At 35.6% G+C, this 24,274-nt stretch overlaps 2 protein-coding genes across 3 annotated transcripts; one reads left to right on the top strand and one right to left on the bottom strand.

The window, feature by feature from the left end:
- The first annotated feature begins 13,309 nt into the window (after positions 1 to 13,309).
- Positions 13,310 to 13,846, top strand: LOC132616136 (uncharacterized mitochondrial protein AtMg00810-like). Its single transcript, XM_060330733.1, has one exon. The coding sequence runs from the start codon at positions 13,310 to 13,312 to the stop codon at positions 13,844 to 13,846; it is 537 nt and encodes a 178-aa protein (XP_060186716.1).
- Positions 13,847 to 14,911: 1,065 nt separating this feature from the next.
- On the bottom strand, positions 14,912 to 23,313 carry LOC132643193 (protein NPGR2-like). Of its 2 annotated transcripts, none has more exons than XM_060359910.1 (6): positions 23,030 to 23,313; positions 22,105 to 22,376; positions 20,975 to 21,227; positions 19,294 to 20,510; positions 18,982 to 19,135; positions 14,912 to 15,673 (listed from the first exon to the last, which is right to left on the bottom strand). In XM_060359910.1, exons 2-6 carry the CDS (start codon positions 22,357 to 22,359, stop codon positions 15,363 to 15,365), a joined length of 2,190 nt encoding a protein of 729 aa, XP_060215893.1. In that variant the 5' UTR covers positions 22,360 to 22,376; positions 23,030 to 23,313; the 3' UTR covers positions 14,912 to 15,362. The 2 variants fall into 2 exon arrangements, with proteins under 2 accessions (XP_060215893.1, XP_060215894.1); XM_060359911.1 differs by lacking the exon at positions 23,030 to 23,313 and adding an exon at positions 22,799 to 22,957.
- Between the last annotated feature and the right edge of the window lie 961 nt (positions 23,314 to 24,274).

Raw genomic sequence — 24,274 nt, 5'->3', positions numbered from 1 at the left:
CCGAGCTTGATGCAAAATTTCAGTAATTACAGGTTAAGAGCATTCAAGATTCTGGAGATCTGACTAGGGCTTTGATTGACTTAAATCAAAGTAAGAGGGATATAGTCGCACTTGAAGGGAAGTACACCGAGAAAGATCTTGAGATGAAAACTTCGTTGGAGAAGAAAAATAGATTTATCGCTAAAATTTTAAGGAAAACAGAAGATTTTCAAGAGCGTGGAAAGAAACTTATGCACTGGAAAGGCAAGTATAAGCAGAAGGTTAAACAATTGGAAGAAATTCATGCCTTGGAAAAGCAAAAAGCGGTTGACCTGGCTGATTTTAAGACTCGTTTCAATTTTCTGAAAGGGCTAGACCTTTCCTCATTTGATCATGCTGCTGCTCTTGTTACTGCTGAACAAAAGTTAAAAGATTCTCATGATCTTCTTAGTGATATGTTCGAGAATGATAATGTCGAAGAGGATGATGAAGATGAAGCAGGGGAGGAGAGTGATTCTGGGGATGCAAATGATGATTTGCTTTTTTAAAAGAAAATTCCATCTGATGATGATCGTACTTAGATCATTTCAGAAGCTCTTGTATTTATTTCTCCTTTGGTGTTTGATCGTTTCTCTGCTCCGTTGATCTTTTTATAGTAATTTTGTTTTGTGCAATTCTGACAATGAATGAAACTTTTCTATTTTGATGATAAATCTCTTGTAAGATTTCTTTGGTTAGAATCTTTCCCGGGTGATCACTCCGTTCTAGAATTCCAACCTCGAAATACTTGTAAGAAGATTTGTAATTTTGCCGCAAAACACATTAGGAAAGATGGTTTAGACATCTGACTCATTATGAATAAATTCCTTCACTCGTAATGCCGAAAAATAGGGCTTAGTTTTTTGAGATATTTACTCTTATTTTGTGAAAAAGTAACCCATTAACTACTTAAGCACAAAATAATTTTGAAGTATGAAAGGCAAGAATACCTTACATCGCTTACTGGTTTGGGCGAGCGGAGCTCAATTATGCCCTGCATCTCCCAATATTCGGAGATAAGGTTTTGCTTCCCATACGGTTTGTCGTTTAGGTGATTACGCTATCCCTTTACGTTTTTTGAGTCGGAATTAAAAAAAAATGCGATGCTAAATAATCCGGGGATACCCAAAAGTTTGGAATTTGGAAGGGTATCTCGCAGTTAAATTGTGATATTCCTTTAATAATGAATATCTTTTGTAACGCTTGGACTTAATGTTTTTGCCGTTATTGCATAAAAATTTGTCATCTGCGTGTATAGTCCCTTCTTCTTCCTCGGCGAAGTGTTTCGATTCTCATGTACTTTTGGCGGGAAAATAGGATGTGACTAAGACTAATAAGACAGTTTTAGTTTTCCAATGATCCTCCTTGATTCGCGTAACATCTCATAATTATCCATAAAGGCTGCTTTTTATTGGAGCCGTCAGTCCCAACTCTTCGCATTCCTCTTTTGAAGTTATATAAGGAAGTGGATATTTAATCAAATATTTCATAGTCTTGTTTCCTTTCATAAGTCGTTTAAAGCAAGAATTATTCTTTGCAATCCCTTCGTATTTTTTTTATTTTCTCTGGGAACATGTCGTCTTCTTCTGACAAAAATGCTTCAAAAATTCCGCCAAATCCTTTTGAGTTAGAAACTCTAGATAACGCCTTTCTTCCCACTTGTTTTGACTACTCCAATGATTTAGATATTTTCCACCATTCTTCTCGCATAGAGGATATTGAATCCTCTATTGCTCCTGAAGATATTTCTTCCGTTGCTCAGGAATGTGGTTTAGGTCCTATTTTGACTGTTGACAACGGGATAAAACTTCACAACCATGTTGTTGGTTTTACTTTGATGCCAATTTTTCTTTTCTTATTGGGTTTCTGTTACCCATTCCTCTTGTTATTGAGGAATTTTGCAACCAATACAATGTGTGTGTAGGCCAAATTGCTCCTGATTTTTGGCGATTAATTTATTGCCTTCAGTTTTTAGCCATTAAGGCTAATCTTCCTTTTACTTTGGATCATCTGATCCATCTATATGTTCCTTTCATTTTTCGGGGTGGCTTGATTCATTTGTTTCCTCGTGGAGAACGTAATCTAGTCAATTCTACTGATTCTGATGATGTGGATCAATTGAAGAAATTTGTTAAAATTAGAACAAAATCACTTCATTGTCCCTCTGATGATATTTTTTCGGAGATATGGAACCCCACTCCGAGTCCCGCCATTTCGAATAAGATTGCGGATATTCTTGATTGGGTTGTTGGTTTGTTGGGAGCCTCTGGGGATGTCACACGTTCTTGGAGGAGTTTAAGACTTCTTCCCTCTGTAATAATAATAGATGATGATGACGATGAGGTCCTGAAGAAAAGCCCGGACCTTCAAACAGGAAACGAAAGAGGGATGTAACAATAATAGATGATGACGATGAGGAAATTCAAATGGATATTCGCCATTCCGTTGCTCTTCCTTTGGCTAATCCTGAGACACCGGCGAGAGAGTCATCTCCGAAGAGCGTCAACCATTTCCGTCAGGAAAGTTTTTCAGGATCCTTACCGTTGCCGAGGATGTCCCACGGCAATGCAGAGCTGTCTTTAGGTCGTTTATCCGAGATGCTTCTTCAAAGGTTACTCTTTTGCAACAGCCTCTTCATCTCATGTCACTAAAACAAGAAAAGAAAACGAGCAGCTTAAGTTAGAGATAGAAAAACTTAAGTTTGACCTTCGGGATTCTGACTCTGTTGAAGCTGCTTTGATGTTGCGTCTGGAGGATGCAGTTTGTGCACTACAACATCGGGATAATGCAATGCATACACTGAGCACATCCTATGCGGATCTTCTAGATTGTTTTAAGAGTGTTGAAGCTTCTCGCAAACGCTGCTACTCTCGGTGTAAGATGTTGCGCTTTCAACGTGATGTGGATATCCTTAAATCTCGGAAAGAGGCTCTTGAAGAAGCTCTTACTCCAGGTTCTGATTTGACTACATCTCTTCGAGCTACTACTCATGAGTTTCATGTTGGTAGTAATTTGATATGAATAAAAGAATTAAAGTAAATAAGTTTTTGATTATTGATAAAGAATAGATAAATAAAAAGGAAAGAGTAAACTTATTCCAATATTGATGAACAACAATAGCGTAATCCTTCAATCTTCAAGAATGGAAGAGAGCTTGATCTCCAAAGAGTCAAAACAACAATAATCTAGAAATAATGATAATAGTGTATTTTTCTTAGTCGGACTTGGATGATCCTCCTCTCTCAGTGAGAATTCTATTTATAGGTCAATGAATCTGTCTGATGCTCTTCCCCTTCTCTGCTTGTAACGGAAATTAATTGATCAAGTAATGATTGTTATTTAATTTCCATGATTCTGACCGTTAATAAGCATTTCAACCGTTGCCGCATTAACTCCATTTATTGTTCAATAAAGAGGGTCTTATCTTGTTGTTTCCGTTGAGGTTGATCCAATTTGCTGTCTTTCCATGGGTGCTATTCTCGGCATTGCCATCTAAAATTTATCAATCATTGAATAAACTGACATATGTTGTCTACCTGTTGGTCCACGTGTCGGATACATTTTTTATCCATACAGTTAGTTTGTTATAAATATCATGTACATGGCATTTTGAGCCTAACGGCTACATTTATGAAATGAATATTTCTCTCTCTTCCTCTCCTCTTCTCTTCTTCAATCTTCTTCTCCTTCTTCCTCATGATCTCTCTTCTATAATTCATTAAATTGTTCATGGTATCAGAGCGGGATTGAATTCAATGATATCCTAGTTCTCTCAATTCGTATATAATCAATTTCGATTGCTAAATTCAATCGCAAAATCAAAGCTCAAAAAATTTCAAGTTTTCCGCAAAATTAGGGCAAATTCAAGCTTGTAAGAGCAATTAACAATGGTGATTACTAACACAACTGCTTCAGATTTGACTGAGTCACAATCTCAAACAATCGACTATAATCATCCTCTTTTCTTGCAATCTACCAATGTAAGTGGAGTTTCTATAATTTCTTTCCAGTTGAAAGGTAGTGAAAATTATACTAGATGGAACAAATCAATGAAACTTTCATTGTTAGGTAGGAATAAATTGGGATTTGTGAATGGTAAACGTAAGAAAGAAAACTATCCTGAAAATTTATGGGATCAGTGGGAACAAGTGAATGCAATTGTATTGTCATGGCTTATTAATTCCGTAGATGTTAGTGTGATGGGTGGAATTGTGTATGCAACTGATACTCAAGCTTTGTGGGATGATTTAAAGGAAATATTTGAACAAATAGATGATTCTAGGTTATTTAACATACATTAGGAAATGGCCAAAGTCATAGATGGATCCCTGAACTTGTCCTGCTTTTTCATTTAGACCCCCCAACTGAGGGTCGTACCATATGAACCCTTCAAGACAATTGTTAATGTGCCATTTAAACACAATTATTGAGGTGGCAAAGCGCGTGCAATGCACTGCTCTAAAAGGGCGTGAGATGCCAATGTTTTCCTTTTTAAATTTTTTAATCATTAAAAAAATAATTATAAGAAAAAACTTATTTTAAAAAAATTTAACTAATAAAAAAAAATTACAAAAAAATCCTAAAACCCAGCCCACCCTCCCCCGATCCGAAGCCGGAATCCACCGCAGCCGCCGTCAATTTTTTTTGGTGAAGCCGGATTCCACCGCCGCCGCTTGCGTCGCTGTTCTCTTTTGCTTTGTTCAAATACAACAAATTCGAGCCCTTAATGGATCAAAAAAATCATTCATCCATGATTTCTCCATTAATGGACCAAAAAAATCAATAGTCCTTTGAAATAAACACACAAAAAAAACCCTTCATCCAAACACACCCCTTTACTTTTCTTGCTTGTCCTCTTTCTTCCTGCTGCTGCTATTAATGTTTATTGTTTTTCAAAGTAAATTGTTTAGAAGGAAAAGAATTAGTTGGGAGTGGGAGGATGACGGATGGCTAGTGGAGGAAGAAGAAAAAGAGAGGAAGGAGAGGGGCGGTGGGGGGCTGAAAAAGATGACTATTTTTATTTTCACTTTTTTTTTCTTGTAAAATCCTTTTATTTTATTTTTTAAAGCTAAAATTCATGTGGCTCCGTCTTATTTGTTATTTTTGAGTGTGAATTACACGCACCATTTGTGTGTTGCTGCATATTTATTTTGTGTTTAAATGGCACACTAACAGTTGTCTTGAAGGGTTCGTATGGTACGACCTTCAGTTGGGGGGTTTAAATAAAAAATCAGGACAAGTTCAGGGGTCCATCTATGACTTTGGCCTTAGGAAATTGCAACTTTTGTGCAAGGAACTCAATCAGTGTCTAGTTACTATTCGAAATTAAAGGAGTTGTGGAATGAGTTTGAATCAATGGTCCCTGTACCAGGGTGTAAATGTGAAAGGTCTAAAGACTTTGTGATGTATGTTCAAAGGTAGAAGCTATACCAGTTCCTAATGGGACTAAATGAGTCATTCTCACAGACTAGAAGTCATATCCTGTTGTTAAGTCCACTTCCTAGTGTGAATCAATCATATTCTATGGTTGTAAATGATGAGAGTCAAAGATCTTTGGCTAGTCAAAATAGTTCAGGACTGTTTGGTTCAAAGTCAGAAGGAATGAGTGAAAGTGATGTTATAGCAATGTATTCTAGAGGAGGTGGACAAGGAAATTCAAAAATAAAAAGGACATGCAATCCAAATGCTTTCTGTGATAATTGTAAATTCAAAGGACATTATATGAAGGACTGCTATAAGCTGGTTGGATATCCACCTGAGCATCAAAGGAAAATCAAGGAAATCGGGTTGATAACAGGTATGGACAAGGTCAAGAGAATAGGTTTCAGTCTGATGGCAGGTACAAAGGAAAGTTTAGTAGAGGAGGAAGCCATGAACCTCATACTGCTCATAATGTAGTTACTGAACAATGGAGTGGTGCTAATCCTAATCAACAAGGGTTCGATGTGCCTCAAGTTCAGGCTTCACCAAGTAATATGATGATGATGCCTTCTTAGCCTGCTACTGGAATATCCAACTATCAAGCACCTGCCTATGCTAACTTTCAGCAACAACTAGCTCAGTTCCAAAAGACTGAAGGACCAAATCTGTCTCAAAATTAGTATGGTGAAATCTGTCAACTATTCGAACAAAGTCACAATGCTGCTCAGTCTCAGTCATCAAGTGCTTCAACTACAAATTCAAATATGACAGGTAATAGTAGTGCCTTGTTTGTCTCGCATGATTCACAAAAATGGATCATAGACTCATGGGCTACTGATCATATGACATCTAATCTAAAGTTACTTGATAAGAATACATTGCATAAACCTGAAGTAACAAAAAGAGTAGTCTTACCAAATGGAGAAGTCACTCATGTGAAACACTGGAACAAGTGCTATATCCCTTAATAGTAGTGTTCAGAATGTGTTTTTTATACCAGAATTTAAGTTCAACTTGTTTTCAGTATCAAAATTAACTAGACAACTAAATTGTTCAGTTAAGTTTTATCCAGATTTCTGTATTTTTCAAGATCTTTTCACTAGGAAGGTGAAGGACATTTGTAAAGAGGGTGATGGCCTCTATTATCTCATAAGATCAAAGCTTAGACTCACAAAAGAGCAGGTACTTGGATATGGATTAATATCAGCTTACAACAATGATGATAATATTAGTCTATGGCATAAGAGAACGGGTCATGTATTACAAAAATTGTTTCCTAGTAAAATGTCTGTTGACACCCAATTTTGTCTCGTCTTCCCCAAAATACCTGTTTACGCTTCTGATTTTTTGGCAACTTTAAAAAATAATTATTTATATTTTACTATAATTATTAGCTTTTACCGGCGTTTCATTATTCCATTGCAGTCACTAGCTGTCATTATTTTTTACTACTACCACTATTATCCTTACCCTTATTATTACTATTATTATTATTATTATTATTATTATTATTATTATTATTTTTCGTTATTATTACTATTACCAGTATTGTTACAATTCGCATTATAATCATTTCAGCATTTTTTACCATCCTATGCACACGCATCGCATTTATTTTCGCGCAATTAAATAATAGTGTTTATTCACTGATTGAACTCTTAAAATATTATCGTCGGGCTATTACGACGTCGTATAATTTTATTTTTTATCTGGACACTAATAATTACGTATTTTTATATTAAGTAATATTTTAGCACGCGTTACTATATCATTAATTGAAGGTCTTTTATTCAAATTTAGAAAACCCCATATTTTAAATCCATCAGCCCAATTTGGGGCTCATCCGTTCCAATTAATCCACAAACCATTTGACAACAGCCCATACCCGCCTAAATCGACCCAGCCCACATTCTAATTCATCCAGCCCACACCCGTTTGAACTGACCCGGCCCACTATGACCCGACCCGCCTATTTAACAAAAGAAACGATTAGGTTTTCCTCTTTTCACTCAACACCGCATGGCTCTTCACTCTCTCTCTCTCTCTCTCTCTCTCTCTCTCTCTCTCTCTCTCTCTCTCGCTCCTCCCTCTCTCTTTTCTTCGACACAAATGGAAAAACTACAGTCGCCTTTCACCTTCCCCAGGCCATGCATGGCCAAATTCGGGAATGAATTTAATGCCCCATCCGGATTCAACCCTTGAAAGGGGCTGAATTTTGTTTTATCCGCTTCTTTCCCCTCTGCTTCGATCTGAATCGTTTTAATGGGTTTCATCCCTTTGCGAGGGGCAAATCTCTTTTTATCAGTCCCTTTTGATTTTTTGGGTACAGGTTTTTAATGGATTTTTGTCCATTTCTTTCTTTTTCTGATCGGGGAGGGTGAAAGACTCACAGAAATCCGAGCGTCTTTGACCAAGAATCTCGCCCAGAAATTTGAATCCAGAAACCCTAATCTAAACCCTATAAATAATCATTTTCGGAAGTGAAGAAGGGACAGTTTTCGAGTCGCCAAAATTCTCCATAAGAAAAGTTCTCTTTTTAGCCGCCTCAATCTCCCCCTAAAAAATATTAACTCACTACTTTCTTGATATCTGAAGCGTCGAATCATTTGTTTTTATTCTCACTTTTTTGCTCCTGTTACTGTTTCGCTTACGAGTCTACGCAGACTCGGAGATTTGAAGTGTTCGAGGGTAGATTGGAAACCCCGCACCCACTTCGCTGCACCCGAAGAAGGTCGGTGAACCCTCTTCCTTTTATTTATTTTAGTATTTTGCGTGTTTCAGTTATTTTGTGTTTCTGTGTTAGTTAATATCTATGTTGGTGTTTGTTTAGTTTAGTTGAGCTTAGTCCTAGTTAATATAGCATAGCATCAATTAATCATGTAGTTAGTTTAGGAATCATACATGTTAGATTTGTTCATTTATTAACTTGTTCTATGTGTTAGTATGGTCTTAAATCTAGTTAGTAATTGTTAAGCATGTGTCGAGTGAGTTTATCTAGTCATTAGCATGCCTATAAGGTGGTTAATTTGAACACTAACTGATCATATGCTGGTTTAAATGTTTGCTAGTTCATTTGGATACTTAGTATGGTTCAATGCAATCATGGCCAGTTGTAGTTTTTGTTAGTTTGACTTAATCACGTCTTTCTTATATTAGTTAATTGGTTGTTTGGTATTTGGTAGCATAAGCTCACCCTAAGCATGTATATGTCCATATGCCATCCAATAGAGATAATATTCCAAGTTGCATACCAGTTTGCACAAGTTTGCCCGAGTCTAAATTATGTTCATAAAAAAGCAAAAGATAAGTGATTTGAGTTGCCAAACTGATCAAGACTGTTTGCATGCTCTTTAAGAGTTCTGTTTAAACTACGTAGCTGGTGTTGTTAATTTTCTATTGGTTTTTAGTGTCTAAATATCTCAGAATATGTTCCTTTAAAATGGGTAAAGGTATTCAAATTTAGTTCTGCCTCTTTTAAAACTATTTTGCACTCTGTTGAGTGAATGCTTGAAGTTCTGTTATGTGATTGAAATATGAAGATTCCCCCTGTTAATGTGTGAATTCTGAAATTTATTTCCTCCTTAAGCAAATATGGCTAAGACATTTTCATATCTCCCCTTTACCTTCTCCCTTTAGGATTAGGCTTAAAAAGTTAAGAACTGGTCCTATACATGTCTACTTGCATTGGATCAATTCTATTTGAAGTCTGCTGATTCTGTTTGCCTCACTTGTGTCATGCCGCACCTCCCCCTTTCTTCTTAGTATATTCTGCAGTTTCCAGGCATCTAGCGTATGCCAAGTTGAATATGAATCTAGTATGCATATCGGGTTGATATTTGCTTAATGTTGTGTCCCCCTTTCTTTGGAGTGCTTTTTGTATGTCTTGAAATAATGTCTTAAATATGCCAACAAGTTGAAATTTGCTGTTGTTTGAGTATTCTGTGTCATCATAAATAGGGTATTACTAAATACCCTTAGTTATTTAGTAAGGGTATTGGTATCACTGTTTTTCCCTGTTTGAAATTCCCATGACTAGGCAGTGTCTAATTCTCCTCATTCCGGGTATGCTATAAGATGTAAAGACCCTTAGTTAGTTTGCTTAATTGGTGCCAACTGATTCGGAGATAAACTTCAGTTCTGTAGGCATATTATGTTTCCCGAATCTGTTAATTTTTACATGCTTACATTATACATATACCATGTTTGATTAAGTATATATTTATGTATATCAATAGTATACTTTTATTGAAGTACGTTAGTGGGGAGGTTAGATTGGTCATTATGGACCAAGCTTGAATCCTCCCCGGTGTTAGCCATGCCTTGGATTCGTGAAATCCCTTGGAACTTGTGCAACATCGGGAAAACGGGGGCAAAAGCTTTCCAATATTAACCTTCTACACATCCTCATGAATGTGTATACATGAGGTATACTTAGATATACATAATATATACGCAACCTACTGATCTTTGTTGAATTTATATTTTACATGTTTAACCTTATCCATTGATTAGATACTAATCATTTTCCTTTCATTTTATGCATGACCATCGCATACGAGTCTGAGGGACTCGTTCTTCTTCCGCATTCGGTGTTGGGCTTTTAGCCCAACGCAATCTTCTCGGGTCATCCCCCATCAGTCCTGTCCGCAGCAAAGAAAATAGAAAACAAAATTCTGGGCCAAAGCCTAATAGACAGGAACAGACCGCAGCAGGAATATATAAAAATTTACTGGGCCGAAGCCCAATAGCAGGCAGATCCGCAGCAGTCCTAGAAAAATGGGCTGAGCCCATTTAATTTTATTTATGCCTCTACTTTATTTTTGTGTAGTTAATTTGTAGTATGCGACTAACCCTTTATTTTGTTTTGTTTTCTTAATTTAGATGAACCTTAGCGAAATTAGTGGCGTTTAGTTTTAGTAATGGGTAGTTAATTTAAGAAAAACCAACAATTAATTCCATAAGTTTCATATTCTTCTTTTTATATTAAAGTTATTTATAGTATCTATAATATTTACTTTTAGAATAATTGATTTTCAAAAGAGCATAACTACATATTTTGAGCTAAAGGAATCATGATTTATTATTACTATCTTAGAAAATTAAAACGTCACTAATACGCAAATATGAACTTAGGTATATGCTATAAACAATTTGTCAAGATTTATCCAATTATACATATTTTAGCCAAATATATTTAAATAAAGTTAATAAAAAAGAGAAAAAAAACTCACTTCCTTTTGCATCCTATTTATAAAAATAAGTCTAGATTTTTCTACATTACCTTATTCATATAACATAATTTTATTCAAAGTTCAAATTTGCTAAGTCTTCTCTTAAAATTTCTACTTATATGAAAATTATTATATTTTATGCAAATTTTATTTTAATAGCATTATTATTTAAAGCCTTATCAACATTTATAAGTTTTATTTTAAATAGCATTTGAAGTCTCCTTTTATGCCAATTATTATATTTTTTACAAGTCTTGTTTTTTAAATAGCATTTTTATTTAAAGCCTTAGCAATATTTATAAGTCTTATTTTAAATAGTATTATCATATTTTCCTTTAAAACCTTAGCAACATTTACAAGCCATTTTCTTAGAATTTAAATACTATATTTGCATCTTTAGCCTTAATTAATTAACCTAAGTTTGGACGGTAACCATGATTAATGGATTCTAAAGGATGCCTAACCCCTTCCCTTTAGGATAATCTAGAACCCTTACCTAGAATCACGCTAATTAAGCAGATCATTAACAGAGGTTTAGTTAGGCTTTACCTTAGTTAATAAATTAGGTGTCCTAATTCACCATTAAATTAATTAGGTGGCGACTCCTTAAAATAAAACAAAAATAGAATCACCAATATGTTGTACTCCTACGTTAACCCGTTTAAATGGGGTATAACAATGTCTAGTATCACTCTCTTAATAAATAATTGCACTGTGTGTCCTTGTGCAAGGCAAACTAGATTGCCATTTCCTAAGAGCACTACTGTTAGTTCAAAGCCTTTTGAACTTGTTCATATGGATGTATGGGGTCCATACAAGACTGCTACCTTTGATGGCTATAAGTCCTTCTTAACAATAGTAGATGATTTTACAAGGTTTACTTGGGTATTTTTGTTAAGATTGAAATTTGATGTTTTCCTGCATATTAAGAATTTTCTGTCTCTTATAAGGAATTAGTTTGAAATAAATGTTATGGTTGTGAGAACAGACAATGGTACAGAATTTTTGAATTCCTTATGTCATGATTTGTTTACTCAATAGGGAATTATTCATCAGAAATCTTGTCCTTATACCCCTTAGCAAAATGGTATTGCTGAGAGAAAACACAGGCATATCCTTGAACTCACTAGAGCTATAAGATTTCAAGCTCATATTCCCATAAGATTTTGGGGTCATTGTATATAGGCTGCTGTTTACATTCTAAATAGGTTACCATCTACTGTTCTTTCTTAATAGTCTATCCTTTTATGAGAAGCTAATGAACAAGAAACCATCTCTGGTGCATCTCAGAGTATTAGGATGCTGGAATTTTGCTAAGATCTTAAATCAACATGATAAACTACAATCTAGATTAAGAACTGCTATTCATACAGGATATTCTGAAACACAGAAAGGTTATATTTTGTATGACATAGAAAATAAAGTCTTCTTTGTACATATAGATGTTATATTCAAAGAAGATGTCTTTCCCTTCTTAAAGTTAACATCTTCTACAACTCTATTTTCTCCACCTATAGCTGTGTTTGAGCACAATATTGCTACAATTCATAGACCTACTAACAATGCTCAAGTACCTGAGAATTTAGATATCTTACCTACTGATGGGAATGTGCAAGTTCCTGAAAATCAAAATGAAGCTCCTGAAAATCAAAATGAAGCTCCAGGAGGAGTTCAAGATGTTCATAATTAGTTACCAGATCCAACTCTAAAGAATGCACAGCTAAGAGTGCAACCAAGTTCTAAACCTCTCAGACAGTCAACTAGAGGGAAGCATCCACCTTGTTGGATGAAAGAGTTTGTATCTTTTAATGTTCATAATGATGTTCTATTTGCTATGTCCAAATATATATCATATGACCACTTATCTTCTGATTATAAAGCCTTTATCTCTGCAATTTCAAATACTACTGAACCTAAGACTTTTGCAGAAGCTACAAGAGATCCAAAATGGATAGAAGCTATGCAAGCAGAAATAGATGCACTACAGCAGAATCACACTTGGGAACTGGTTACTTTACCAGATGGAAAAGTTCCTATTGGGTGCAAATGGGTATTCAGGATCAAGCACAAAGTCAATGGTGACATAGAGATATACAAAGCAAGATTAGTAGCCAAAGGCTACAGTCAGCAGGAGGGCATAGACTATCAAGAACATTTAGTCCAGTTGTAAAAATGGTGACAGTAAGGACTATTTTAGCTCTACCAGCAGCTAGAACGTGGCATATACATCAGATGGATGTGTACAATGCCTTTCTTTAAGGTGATCTCAATGATGAAATCTACATGGAGTTGCCACAAGGATTTCAAAGTCAGGAGGGCAGTAAACAAGTATGCAGACTTACAAAATCCTTGTATAGATTAAAGCAGGCTCCAAGGCAATGGAATGCCAAACTTCAAGAGGCACTAATCAAGTTTAAGTTTCAATAGAGCAGTCTGATCATTCTTTGTATACAAAGAAAAGTGGAAAAAGGTTCATAGCCATATTGGTCTATGTAGATGACATGTTGATCACTAGAGACACCCTAGATGCAGTAGTGGAAACTAAGGCTGAGTTACAAAAAGCTTTCAAGATGAAAGATTTAGGTGAACTAAAATACTTTCTTGGCATTGAATTTGCAAGATCAGAATAAGAAATTCTAATGCATCAAAGAAAGTATGCATTAGAATTAATATCAGTGTCTGGATTAGGTGCTGCTAAGTCATTTCACACACCTATAGACATTAGTGTCAAGCTGACAACCAGAGAATATGATCAACATCTAAAAGAAACTATTGATCAGCAAGATAAACAAGCTAGCAAGAAGACGGCATGTGAAGAAGATGAAGTATTACAAGATCAAAGTGCCCATCAAAGAATAATAGGAAAGCTGCTCTATTTAACAGTAACAAGACCTAATATCTCCTATAGTGTTCAAAATCTAAGTGAATTCCTACAACAACCAAAAAGGTCTTATATGGAAGCTCATCTAAGGATTATAAGGTATATCAAATCACATCCTGGAAAAGGGATTTTGTTATCTAGCAACAGACAAGATACAATCACAGCATACTATGATGCTGACTGGGCTGCATGCTTATTCTCAAGGAAGTCTATAACTGGTTTTTTGATCAAACTGGGAGATTCTCTAGTGTCATGGAAATCTAAGAAGCAGTCAATAATATCTAGAAGCTCATGAGAGGCAGAGTATAGAAGTTTGGCAAATATTGTGGCTGAATTAACCTGGTTAACTGGCTTAATTAGAGATCTTGGAGTACAGCTGAAACTGCCTGTATGTGTTTACAATGATAGCAAAGCAGCCATCCAATAGCAGCCAATCCTGTGTTCCATGAAAGAACAAAACACATAGAGATTGACTGACATTTTATAAGAGAAAAGATGCAGCAAGGCTTAATCAAAACTGAGTATTTGTCTACAAATGAGCAACCTGCTGATGTGCTTACAAAAGGGCTCAACAGAATTCAACATGAATACTTGCTGACTAAACTGGGATTGCTAAATGTGTTTAATCCAAGCTAGGCTGCTTGATGTTTATGGTACCTAGTTTGAGGAGGAGTGTTGGAATATCAATTACATTGTATAAGGGCAGTTTAGCCATTTTACTAATTAGTAGATAATTAGAGTATATGGAGTTAGTTTAGTTAGTTTGTTATAAATATCATGCACATGGCATTTTGAGTCTAACAGCTACATTCATGATGAATATTTCTCTCTCCTCCTCTCCTCTTCTCTTCTTCAATCTTCTTCTCCTTCTTCCTCATGATCCCTCTTCTATAATTCATTAAATTGTTCAGAAATATCACTAACTATTTATCGAAACTCGCCTCAATTATTAGTTGTTCCCTTTTCCTACCTGAATTATCACCATCGTTCATGTAGGAAAAGTGAATCACTGATAGTTGAGGTATGTTTTTATAAATAGTTGGTAATAGTTCATATAGAAAACTCGAAAAACTCGCACACCTGATAGTTCAGGTAAGGAAATTCACAAAAAAGTAATAGTTCGGATGGTAGTAACGGAAAACTTTTCACGGAATTATGTTTAATATTGATTTGCGAATACAGTTTGATCTTTTGACTTTTGTGAGCCTCCAGCACGCAACCTAATTCCATTAAGTATTCTTCCATTAACGCGAATATTATTTTCCAACACCATTGTGATGGGAAATAACAACTACTTAGACGCATTTAAACTGCTATATTCTCATGTAAATTAAAAGGGTAAGATACAGTTGACAACCCCTTGCACCAACCAGAACATGCACTGGTCTCATTCCAGTCAAATTTACAGAACGTCTCGTCACTGTTTTCGCTCAAGTGAATTTACAGGGTAAATGACTTCTTAAAGAGAAACAGGAACATATTCCATGAATATTTCTAATAGATAGTCACTTCCTAAATCAATTCCATACGCAGTATAGTATGAAATCTAAACGCTAACGGATTGTCTTACGGGATAGCAATAGCACTCCATGAACTGATGAACATCACTAAACTAATTCACATTAATATCATGCATACTGCTAAATACCGGTCCAAAAAAATAGTTCTTCCCTAAACTATTATTACAACATTAACACAATAATGCTGATATATATTTCTTTCCGAATCTCTCCCCTATTTGTATTTTCTAGCTGCAAAATTTTACACGTGGGATGATTCAGCTGTAGGTAAAACATGTAAGGTCATTGGATTCATCTGAATGGTTCAACTGGTGCAGATTCTTGGAGAAGTTCAGCAGCCTCAAAACACTCTGCGGCTTCAGATGCACCATTTTCGCTTTTGTGTATCAACCCAAGATTGTACCAGGCAGAAGCATTTGTCCTGTCAAGCCGTAATGCATCCGTCAAAAAGCTTTTCATGACAGGCAATGATTGGCCATCGAGGTGTCGCAGAACAATGGCAGTGGAAACTAAACTCGGAACATGGTTGGGTTCTATGTCTAAAGCCTTCTGAAAAGATTGTAGGGCTTCTTTGTAGAGTCCCCTAGCTTGATAGAGTAACCCTGCAAAATGATCACCATTAATAGTGCCTTTCAGAAGTTGGCTAAGAGAGCTCATGTCAAATATTATGAAATTGCAATATAGAAAGCATGAAAGAAAACCTTGTGCCCTACTAGACATCTAAAATTAATTGACGTTTACATACTAAAGCTTGAGCTATGGAGCTTTAGAGAGTAAGCGATTGAGGATGAGTAGGTGTAAGAATACATATACTGCAAGTTTAGCTAGTGAGGTAGGAGAGAAGTTGAAGTGAGCTTAAATGGAGTTGAAGTACCTAAATGTAGACAGTTTAGATATCTATACAAAATGCTCTAGGAGATGGAATGATATATGAAGATATTACGCATAGGATTAAAGTGGGATGGTTGAAACGGAGGAGCGCCAACTGGAGTGTTATATGATAGGAAGATACCTATCAAAGTGAAAGGCAAGTTCTATAGAACGACCGTAAAGCTACCAATGTTGTATGGAGTGACTGTTGGGCCTTTAAAGCCCAACATATCCACAAAGTGAGTGTCGCAGATATGCAAATGTTTAGATGGATGTACGTTCATACAAAGTTAGCTATGATAAGAAATGATCACATCCAACAGAAGGTGCGAGTAGTGCATATAGAGGATAAAATGAAATAATGTCGCTCAATATGGTTTGGCCATGTGTTACGTAGGCTTCCAAATGCACCAGTTCTTTGATATAATACATGATGATTGAAGGTGTTAAACACGGAAAAGGTAGACCTGAAATTACATGGAAAAAAGTTATATCAAAAGATTCAAAGTATCTCGGAATCCAGGCAGATCTATTAAAAAAAAAATACAGGAAGTTGAAAATTCATGTAGGTGATACCAATTAGAAGACTAGTGCTTACTAGAAGACTCTTAGTATATTATAGATATAACCACTAGCGTATATTAGAGAATACCTACTGTTAGATAATCCTTAAGTACAGAGTAGTGAAATATTATGGACCCAAACTGAGCATTTATGATACTGACGATTCATACTGTCGTCCTTAACTAGCTTGGAGTTAAGTCACAATTATCACTGCAAAGGTTGTTGCAAAGATATAACTTCATGCAACTAGTAGTATTCCAAAATAGCAGTACCTATGATGCAGACTCACAAATCATTGAATAAAGGCTACGAGAGGCCCATTATTCCATAATAAGCTTTCCATCCTATCTAATTTACACACTTAACCACAGTATTGAGACATGCAATAATTCATTTGACAGTCCAAAAGCTAAAGCCATTGCCCATTAGTTCAAGTTTTTCCTTTAGATATGGATACAGTTTGAAGGAACGAGTTTAGGGGTCGTTTGGTAGCTGGACAAGAGTCAAGTTATTCATGTATTAATTTCTGCATTAACTCATACCACATTTGGTTGCTAGAAAAGAGACACCTAATTCATGTATTAATTTCTGCATACTTATACCGTGTTTGGTAGCTAGTTAGGAAGTAAGTTATTCATGTATAAAATTAGTATGACGTTTGGTTTGCAATTTAGAAACCCGCATAACTAATACATGTATAAGTTATGAGGGAATCTATGTATTATTTTATGCGGGGTAGAAGATGGAATAACTAATGCATGAATAAAAAGTTGAAATGACAATATTACCCTTATCATTCCCCACTTAAATACTTTCCTTTTCTAAACAAATATTCTTATATAATTTTTTAATTTAATATTTTAACATTTTTTATAAAAAAGCAATATTTTAATTTTAATTGTAAACAAATATTTTAATTTTAAGAAGTATATAATATTTATTAACTTTTAATATAACAAACCAAGGCATAACTAATACCTACATTACAAATACCTTAATTACTAATACCCGCATTAGTGTTGTAAAAAAACAAAAGAGTGCACCAGATTTGTTTCACTCCCAAATTTCAAGCCTCCTATTCTATTCGATCAGGTCTATGAGATTAGTTCAAAATATACATCACAATCACCAGCCTCAATGATAAGCTACACACTAAATCACACACTAAGGGTGGGTTTGGTATGGAGGAAAACATTTTCCACATTTTCTGAAAAATGTTTTTGAATGTTCTCATGTTTGATTGGTCAAAATGTTTTGGAAAACATTTTTTCTACGAAAACAACTTCCTTAAAAATGAGGAAAATGACTTCCCTAATGGAAGTAGGGAAAACAAGTTCCATAAGTGACATTCCAAGTTCATTGCCTTTGCCTCCTCCGCACCCACCCAATGCCCCCAACCCCCACCCCTTGACCATCCACCCCCTGTCGCCTCCAAACCCCCAGTACCCACCCCGTCCCACTCCCATAATGTTATAAATGCTCTTGGATAATTTTTTTATTTTTTTTAATAACTGTGGTGTCCGGCCAGCTTGCATGCAACTCGACTAATTCGACGGGATACCTGCCACCTCCCACGTAAATCTGTCCACCAAGGCTAGAACAGATGGGAAAAAATCACCTAGTGTTTTTGTCTCTGCTGGGAATTGAACCTAAGACCTCATGATGCTCAACCCACTTCATTAACCACTAGGTCACACCTTTGGGTGCATAATACTCTTTTTTCTTACTTACCAAACACTTGAGAATAAGTAAGAAACCCACTTGTTTTGCATAGAAAATATTTTCCTTCATACCAAACACACCCTAAAAAAGAAGTGGTCTATTATTCTCTTGGATCAATAGCCGATACATGCAGCGGTTAGGCAATCCAAGTGCAAGTCCATTTCAAGATCATAATTTAAGACATTAAGAAACCAGAGCATCCTGTTTCTCTGATTTTCTTCATTGGGTTTGCAGATAGGCATAAAGCAGCAGTGATCACACCCACTTTGGCTCTAAGATCAAACTTTTTAATTGCAAAATATCAAATTTCTCTTCAACTGGTTTGTCTTCCAAGACTCCTCAGTTGACATGTTGACTGGATAACCACTATAAGTCTATAAACAGCTGCTCAGTATATCTCTTCATTTTTATAAATAAATAGAAGTGTAGCTCTTAACTTGTGTTTCTGCTTTTAACTATGGAACTTTAGAACATATAAACTTGCAAGCTTAGTGTGAATGCCCCCACTACCCTGGACAAGAGTTCTTGCATTGCCTAGGCGACATATATTCACAACGAGACTATCTACTTGAGTCATATTGCCCTGTACCAGATAAATATCTCTTTGCGGAAAGAAAAAACGATTTGGTCTGAATTAACGTCAAGTATCTAGTAAAAAACGATTTGGTCTGAATAAACTTCAACTATCTAGTACACTCCAAGAGACATCTTATAAGAAAGTTTAAGCCAAGATAAGTTATTAAGCAAATAATACCTGCAGAGTGGCATCTCGAAGCAGAATAAGGATTGATAGCCTCAGATTTGATTAGGCAAACCTCCGCATCACGCCACTGAGACAAGTTTGTGTATACATTTGCTAGATCGTGCCATGTTTCCATTTCTAAACTTCTACTGTTGTTTCTCATGTTCTGTGGGTTCAAAGGGAAAAATGAACAATACAACTAATGAAAGATGCAAAATTAGAAGGATAAATTAAAGTACTAAAGTCAGACAAACTAAGGAATACTAGATTGAACATCTAACAATGTTCTCCCAGTTAATATTTTCATATGGTGAGGAACCACACCTTTAACAACTTTTTCTGAGATCCGAAACTTTTTCTCTGAACTTGGAGTACTGCAAGAAGATGAGTATATGTCTCCACGGCATCCCGCAAATGACCCTGGGCAATCTGTAGTTTAGCCTTAGTGCGAAGCAGTTCTCCTTGATTCCATTTTCCTGTTTCGTCTAATGCAGCATTAATTATGTTTTCCGCATCTACATACCTCTTTTGAGCAGATAGTATGCGAGCTAGAAGAAGCCATCCTTTAACAGTAGAACCTCCGTCCAACCTCAACAGCTGTTTTGCATAGTAGAGAGCAATGTCCAACTTTCTCTGCTCTGCATTCTCCAAACTAAGGTAGAAAAGAACATCCGGATTTCTTCCTTCGGTCATCTTTTGTGCCGATTCAAGTGATTCAAGAGCTTCACACAATCTTAACGTTCTCTCAGAATCAGACACGATGGCACGAGATCGACCTGAGAGCAGAAGACCAAGTGAGCATTTTGCAACACTAGCCATCTGGTTACATTTCCCTTCAACTTTTGGGAGCACTTTCCGGGCATACCCTGTCCCTTCTTCCAATAAATTGGGATACTCTGCACAAATTTTCGCAGCAAGTACTAACTCAAATACGCCTTTCTCATTGTCCCTATTATTCATCAAGTTCCTTAACAGATTCAAAGCGACCATGTCATCACCTTCCGCATAATAACACAGGGCAAGGATAGTGTACTTTTGTCTTCTCACAACAATTCCAGGGAGCAACTCCTCAACCTGACGGGCAAGTGCCCTAAACTCACCTGCAATGGATAATGCAAAACTGAGGTGATCCACGATCGACGGATCCCATACAATTTTCTTGAGGATGTATCTTCTTAGAAGAACCAGAAGCAGCAAAACAGCTTCTTCTATATTGTTTCTAGGTATGAAGGAACCTTCTGCCTGTGCGCGAAGATTTGGAGGGGATGCATCAGTGCCACTGTATAAGAGAAATACCGCATACTCCTTTTCTATTTTGCTTCTCGTTTCCACGTCAAGATTCCAACGATAAAGCAGGGCCCTTCTATACGACAAAATTGCTTCTTGAGGAGCACAAGCTAGCTTCCACAGCTCAGGAAGTAACTCCACCGCCTTGTTCAGCGTTTCCAACAATTTGCTATCAGTAGAAAAGTTTTCAGGTAAGCCATCTGGCAAAGCAGACTCAACTGTATCCAGTATCACTGTACATGACTGAGCAGCCTCTGCAATAGCCATAAAGGAAACTTTTAAGGGATAAGTACATTTTTGGACCACTCAAAAAAATTATAGCCAGCAAATGAATAGGTTTTGTATATTAAGTATAAATAATACATATAATATACATATTGTATACATTAATATACACATAATATAATATACATAATCAGTATATGTTTTGTATATTTTGGCTACGCCCATAATTAATTTCGGTTGTCGGGCCAAAAATGAAAAAATCCCGACTTTTAATGCCCGATAACAATTGACAATGCAGGAACTGCCTTAAAGAAGCACAAACATGCACAGATAGAGGTTTTGTGACTGTAAAAGGAAGAGACCCCTAAGCAGGCATTTTCTTGATTTAATATTCCACAATAAAGTCAGTGGAACTACAATTTCCAAGGAAGAAGATAATGCAGCAGAATAAATACATATTATGAACTTATAGCTAATTAAGGTGAGGAAGCACCTGTGAACCTCCCAAGAGCCTGCAAGGATGTTGCTTTGAGCAAAATGGCCTCGAAGAGCAGACTTACTGCATGCATCGACATAGGTGGGATAGCATCACTAAGCGAATTCCTCCTAGGTATCTCACTTCTTCTTGAAATGGAAAGTTTTATCTTGGGAACCACCGCAGCAATATCTATTCCCTCGAATACATGAAGAGCAGCCTCAATGTTACCTTTTTGATACTCAAGCCGACCTAATAATGCTCTTGCTTCCTAAAATAAAAGTGTCTCTTAGCCTTCAAGTAGACTATAAAGGGAAATAGAAGTCAAGAGATTTTAATGGTGAGCAACTGAAGTGAGTAATGTCTTCCTGTTGACATGTTGAAAACATTATTGTATTTCAATATGCAGTCACCATGTTAATTTTCGTTAACATGCTGGACATCTCCAGTTTTAAACAGATATTAGTTATCCAATTACAACTTAAATAAATTAGCGAAAGCATTATGTACAACTTCATGCTGAGATATAAAAAGATCACTGAAAGTCTCATATATCTAAAAATATTGCATGTAAAGCAGCTTGTTTTCTCTCGTGCTTCCACTGTGAATTCAATTTTACTTTCACATGCTACTGAGTTATCCCCTCAATTCCTTGAGCTTGTAAACATGCACTCTATTTCAAAAAATTTAATGTAAAACCTAATGTGTGCACCAGATCATAGGTCTGATTATGTATATTTTAGACCACATACACAGTGGAAAACAAACACACATGGCATGTCAGATGTGCCAAACATGTGCCCATTAAAAGAGAGTTAGCAGGACTAACTCTATAACAGTGTCTAAATAACAACTAGAAAGCCAGCATATTGCATTTCAGTTATTAAAGAGATCCTTAAGATTGATACTTGAACAGAATGACACATGATGATGCATACAAATCTCAGTTTGCCCAAAACCAGTTTAGCCGTTATCAACTGAAAAATTCCCAAGTATCCGGCATGTAAAATAAAACACTTCCTAACTGCATCAAAATCAAATTGAGGGGCAAATGCTATGATGATAACATCTGATTATCAAAAAGATAGTATTAATTATAGGATCGAAAGGGAAGCTAACTTCATCATACGTAAATTTTGGGCACCAACCTCATAATTCAAAATGCCACTCTCACGAAGTGATGATTCTGCTTCTTCTATGTTACTGGTGTCTGCCTTGGCATCATCACCGGCTCGCGAAGAATATCCACTAGCTGAATAGTCCCGAGTTGCAAGAGAATCGGATGATTGTGGAATAATATCTTCAATCCTTAATTGCTCCCCTGAGCAAATGCACTTCATCATCTTCCTCAATCTAAGGCTTAAACTAATTTTCTGCTTGTAAATCCAATACTTAACACTCATCCTCCTGTCTCATTACGCTGAATTGTTCAATCGAAAAAAGTTCACAAAACATATCAGAACCCAAAAATGGAACATGAATCAGACATCAGTAAATGAAGATGACATACTTTATCCAGTACACAGGAGTATAAGAGAAGAAAGCAAGAAAATTCAATAAAGTAAACCTGGCATAGAATACATCAAAAAATAAAAAAAAAAACTCTAGAAAGACTAGGCCTAATGCAATCTCTTTTCTCCTTGTAGAATTGTGTTGATTTCACATATACCCAACTAAAAGATTTTTATACAGTTCAAGAAATGCTGCACCTGAATTATGCAGATCATATACTTTAAAGACCCTAAAACAAATGGAACAAAATCTCCAAGGTTTGTAAAGCTCTAAGATATTGAATTTGAGTAAAAGTAAACAAAATCCAGTAAAGGGAAACACCAACATTACCCAAACAGAGCCTTAGTTGAGCTAAACACAAAGTGATTGAAACTCAACACTGCAAAAAATTCACCAACAACCAAGAATATGTTGCATCATTTAGACCAAGAATTCAACTTTATAAAGCATTGACAGCTAAAATTTTCAAGAAAAGAACAACCCATTACATCACACAAATTGGTGAAAGCAATCAACTTCAAACAGTGAAAGATAGGGTTAAATCAGACCAACAAAAAGTACCTTTTGATTGGTAAAAAAAAACATTGACTGAGCCCACATGATATTAAAGCCTCCACTACTCATTTCTTTCTTTCAAAGACTAAACCTTTTCTGCTTGATTTTCTTAAACGCCAAAACCAAGAATCCAAAGCTGTAAAAAATTGTTTTTTTTTTGTTTGCACAAGTTTTTCAACTTGTTGTTTGTGGCTTTTAGTGGAAATGTAGAAGAGAAGATTCAAAAAGTCAAGACAGAAGTAGTGTGTGCATTAAATGTGAAACCCAACAAACCCTGGAATTCAACAATTATTTTCTTATTGTGGGTAAATTTTTAGCTAATTGTGACACACATTTTTCTTAATCATTGTTTACTCCCTCTGTTCCAATCTAAGTGTTTTAGTTTATCCGGACTCGGAGTTTAAAAAATAAAGTGATCTTAAATTAAAAATGTGTTTAGTGCTTTAAATCTTGTAGCTTAAACTTGCCACGTAGAATATTAAAATTAGAAAACTTATAAAATATGGAAACAAACACTCTTTCCGGGACAAATTAAAAGGAAAAGTACTTCATTCGTCTCAAATTATTTGTCGAGTTTAAAGCGCAATTAATTATTTTTTCATTATACCTCTTAGTAGAATTTTCACATTAATGAAAATAACACATAAATAGAGTAAATATTTAATGAAAAAATTATAAATAAGAGTAAAATAAGTGAAATATCTCTTCTAGTTAATACTTATTTCTTAAAATGCGCGTAAAACCAAAAAAACCACAGCTAATTTGAGATAGGGCGAGTAAAACACTAAATAGGAACGGAAGGAGTACTACAATAAATTAGTAATGTCTGACAGAGTCTTTGAATTCCTTTTACAGTACTAAATTTAAGGGCTAAGTTGATTTAATTATTTTAATTGTGATGATTATTATTTTAATGGTTGCTTTGGGAAAAGGAATAGAGTGGGTCTCATTGTTGAATTTTGGGTTCAAAGGCTTTCAATTGAAAATGTTTCTGTCAGTTGCCTAATGTGTGTCGAATATAAAATTGATTCTTTTCATTTATTGTTTTATTTTACTTTTCTTTAATTTAAGAATATTTATCAATTGTTGTGTCCCTTTGCACGTGCTTTTTATTTCATTTTCGTTTTCGAACAGAGTACCGCTTTAACTAAAATTGGAAAGAAGTTCCAATTATACTTAATCTGATTTTTAGTTTAGATACAAATTTAAATGACACATGAGATGGTGTCGATTTGAGATTTTAATTCTCGA

The sequence above is a fragment of the Lycium barbarum genome, chromosome 1, assembly GCF_019175385.1.
Source record: "Lycium barbarum isolate Lr01 chromosome 1, ASM1917538v2, whole genome shotgun sequence".
Classification (NCBI taxonomy): Eukaryota; Viridiplantae; Streptophyta; class Magnoliopsida; order Solanales; family Solanaceae; genus Lycium; species Lycium barbarum.
Note: the sequence above shows the minus strand (reverse complement) of the source record. Positions and strands in the feature narration are given on the sequence as shown.

Bases quoted from the DNA above. Each gene is read 5' to 3' on its own strand.
- LOC132616136 (XM_060330733.1), top strand. From the start codon at position 13,310: ATGCATCAAAGAAAGTATGCATTAGAATTAATATCAGTGTCTGGATTA.
- LOC132643193 (XM_060359910.1), bottom strand. From the start codon at position 22,359: ATGAGTGTTAAGTATTGGATTTACAAGCAGAAAATTAGTTTAAGCCTT. The intron at 20,511-20,974 runs GTGCTTCCTCAC...TGGCTATTGCAG, and splicing joins GGCTCTTGGGAGGTTCACAG to AGGCTGCTCAGTCATGTACA. The intron at 15,674-18,981 runs GTATTATTTGCT...ATCATTTTGCAG, and splicing joins TTCGAGATGCCACTCTGCAG to GGTTACTCTATCAAGCTAGG.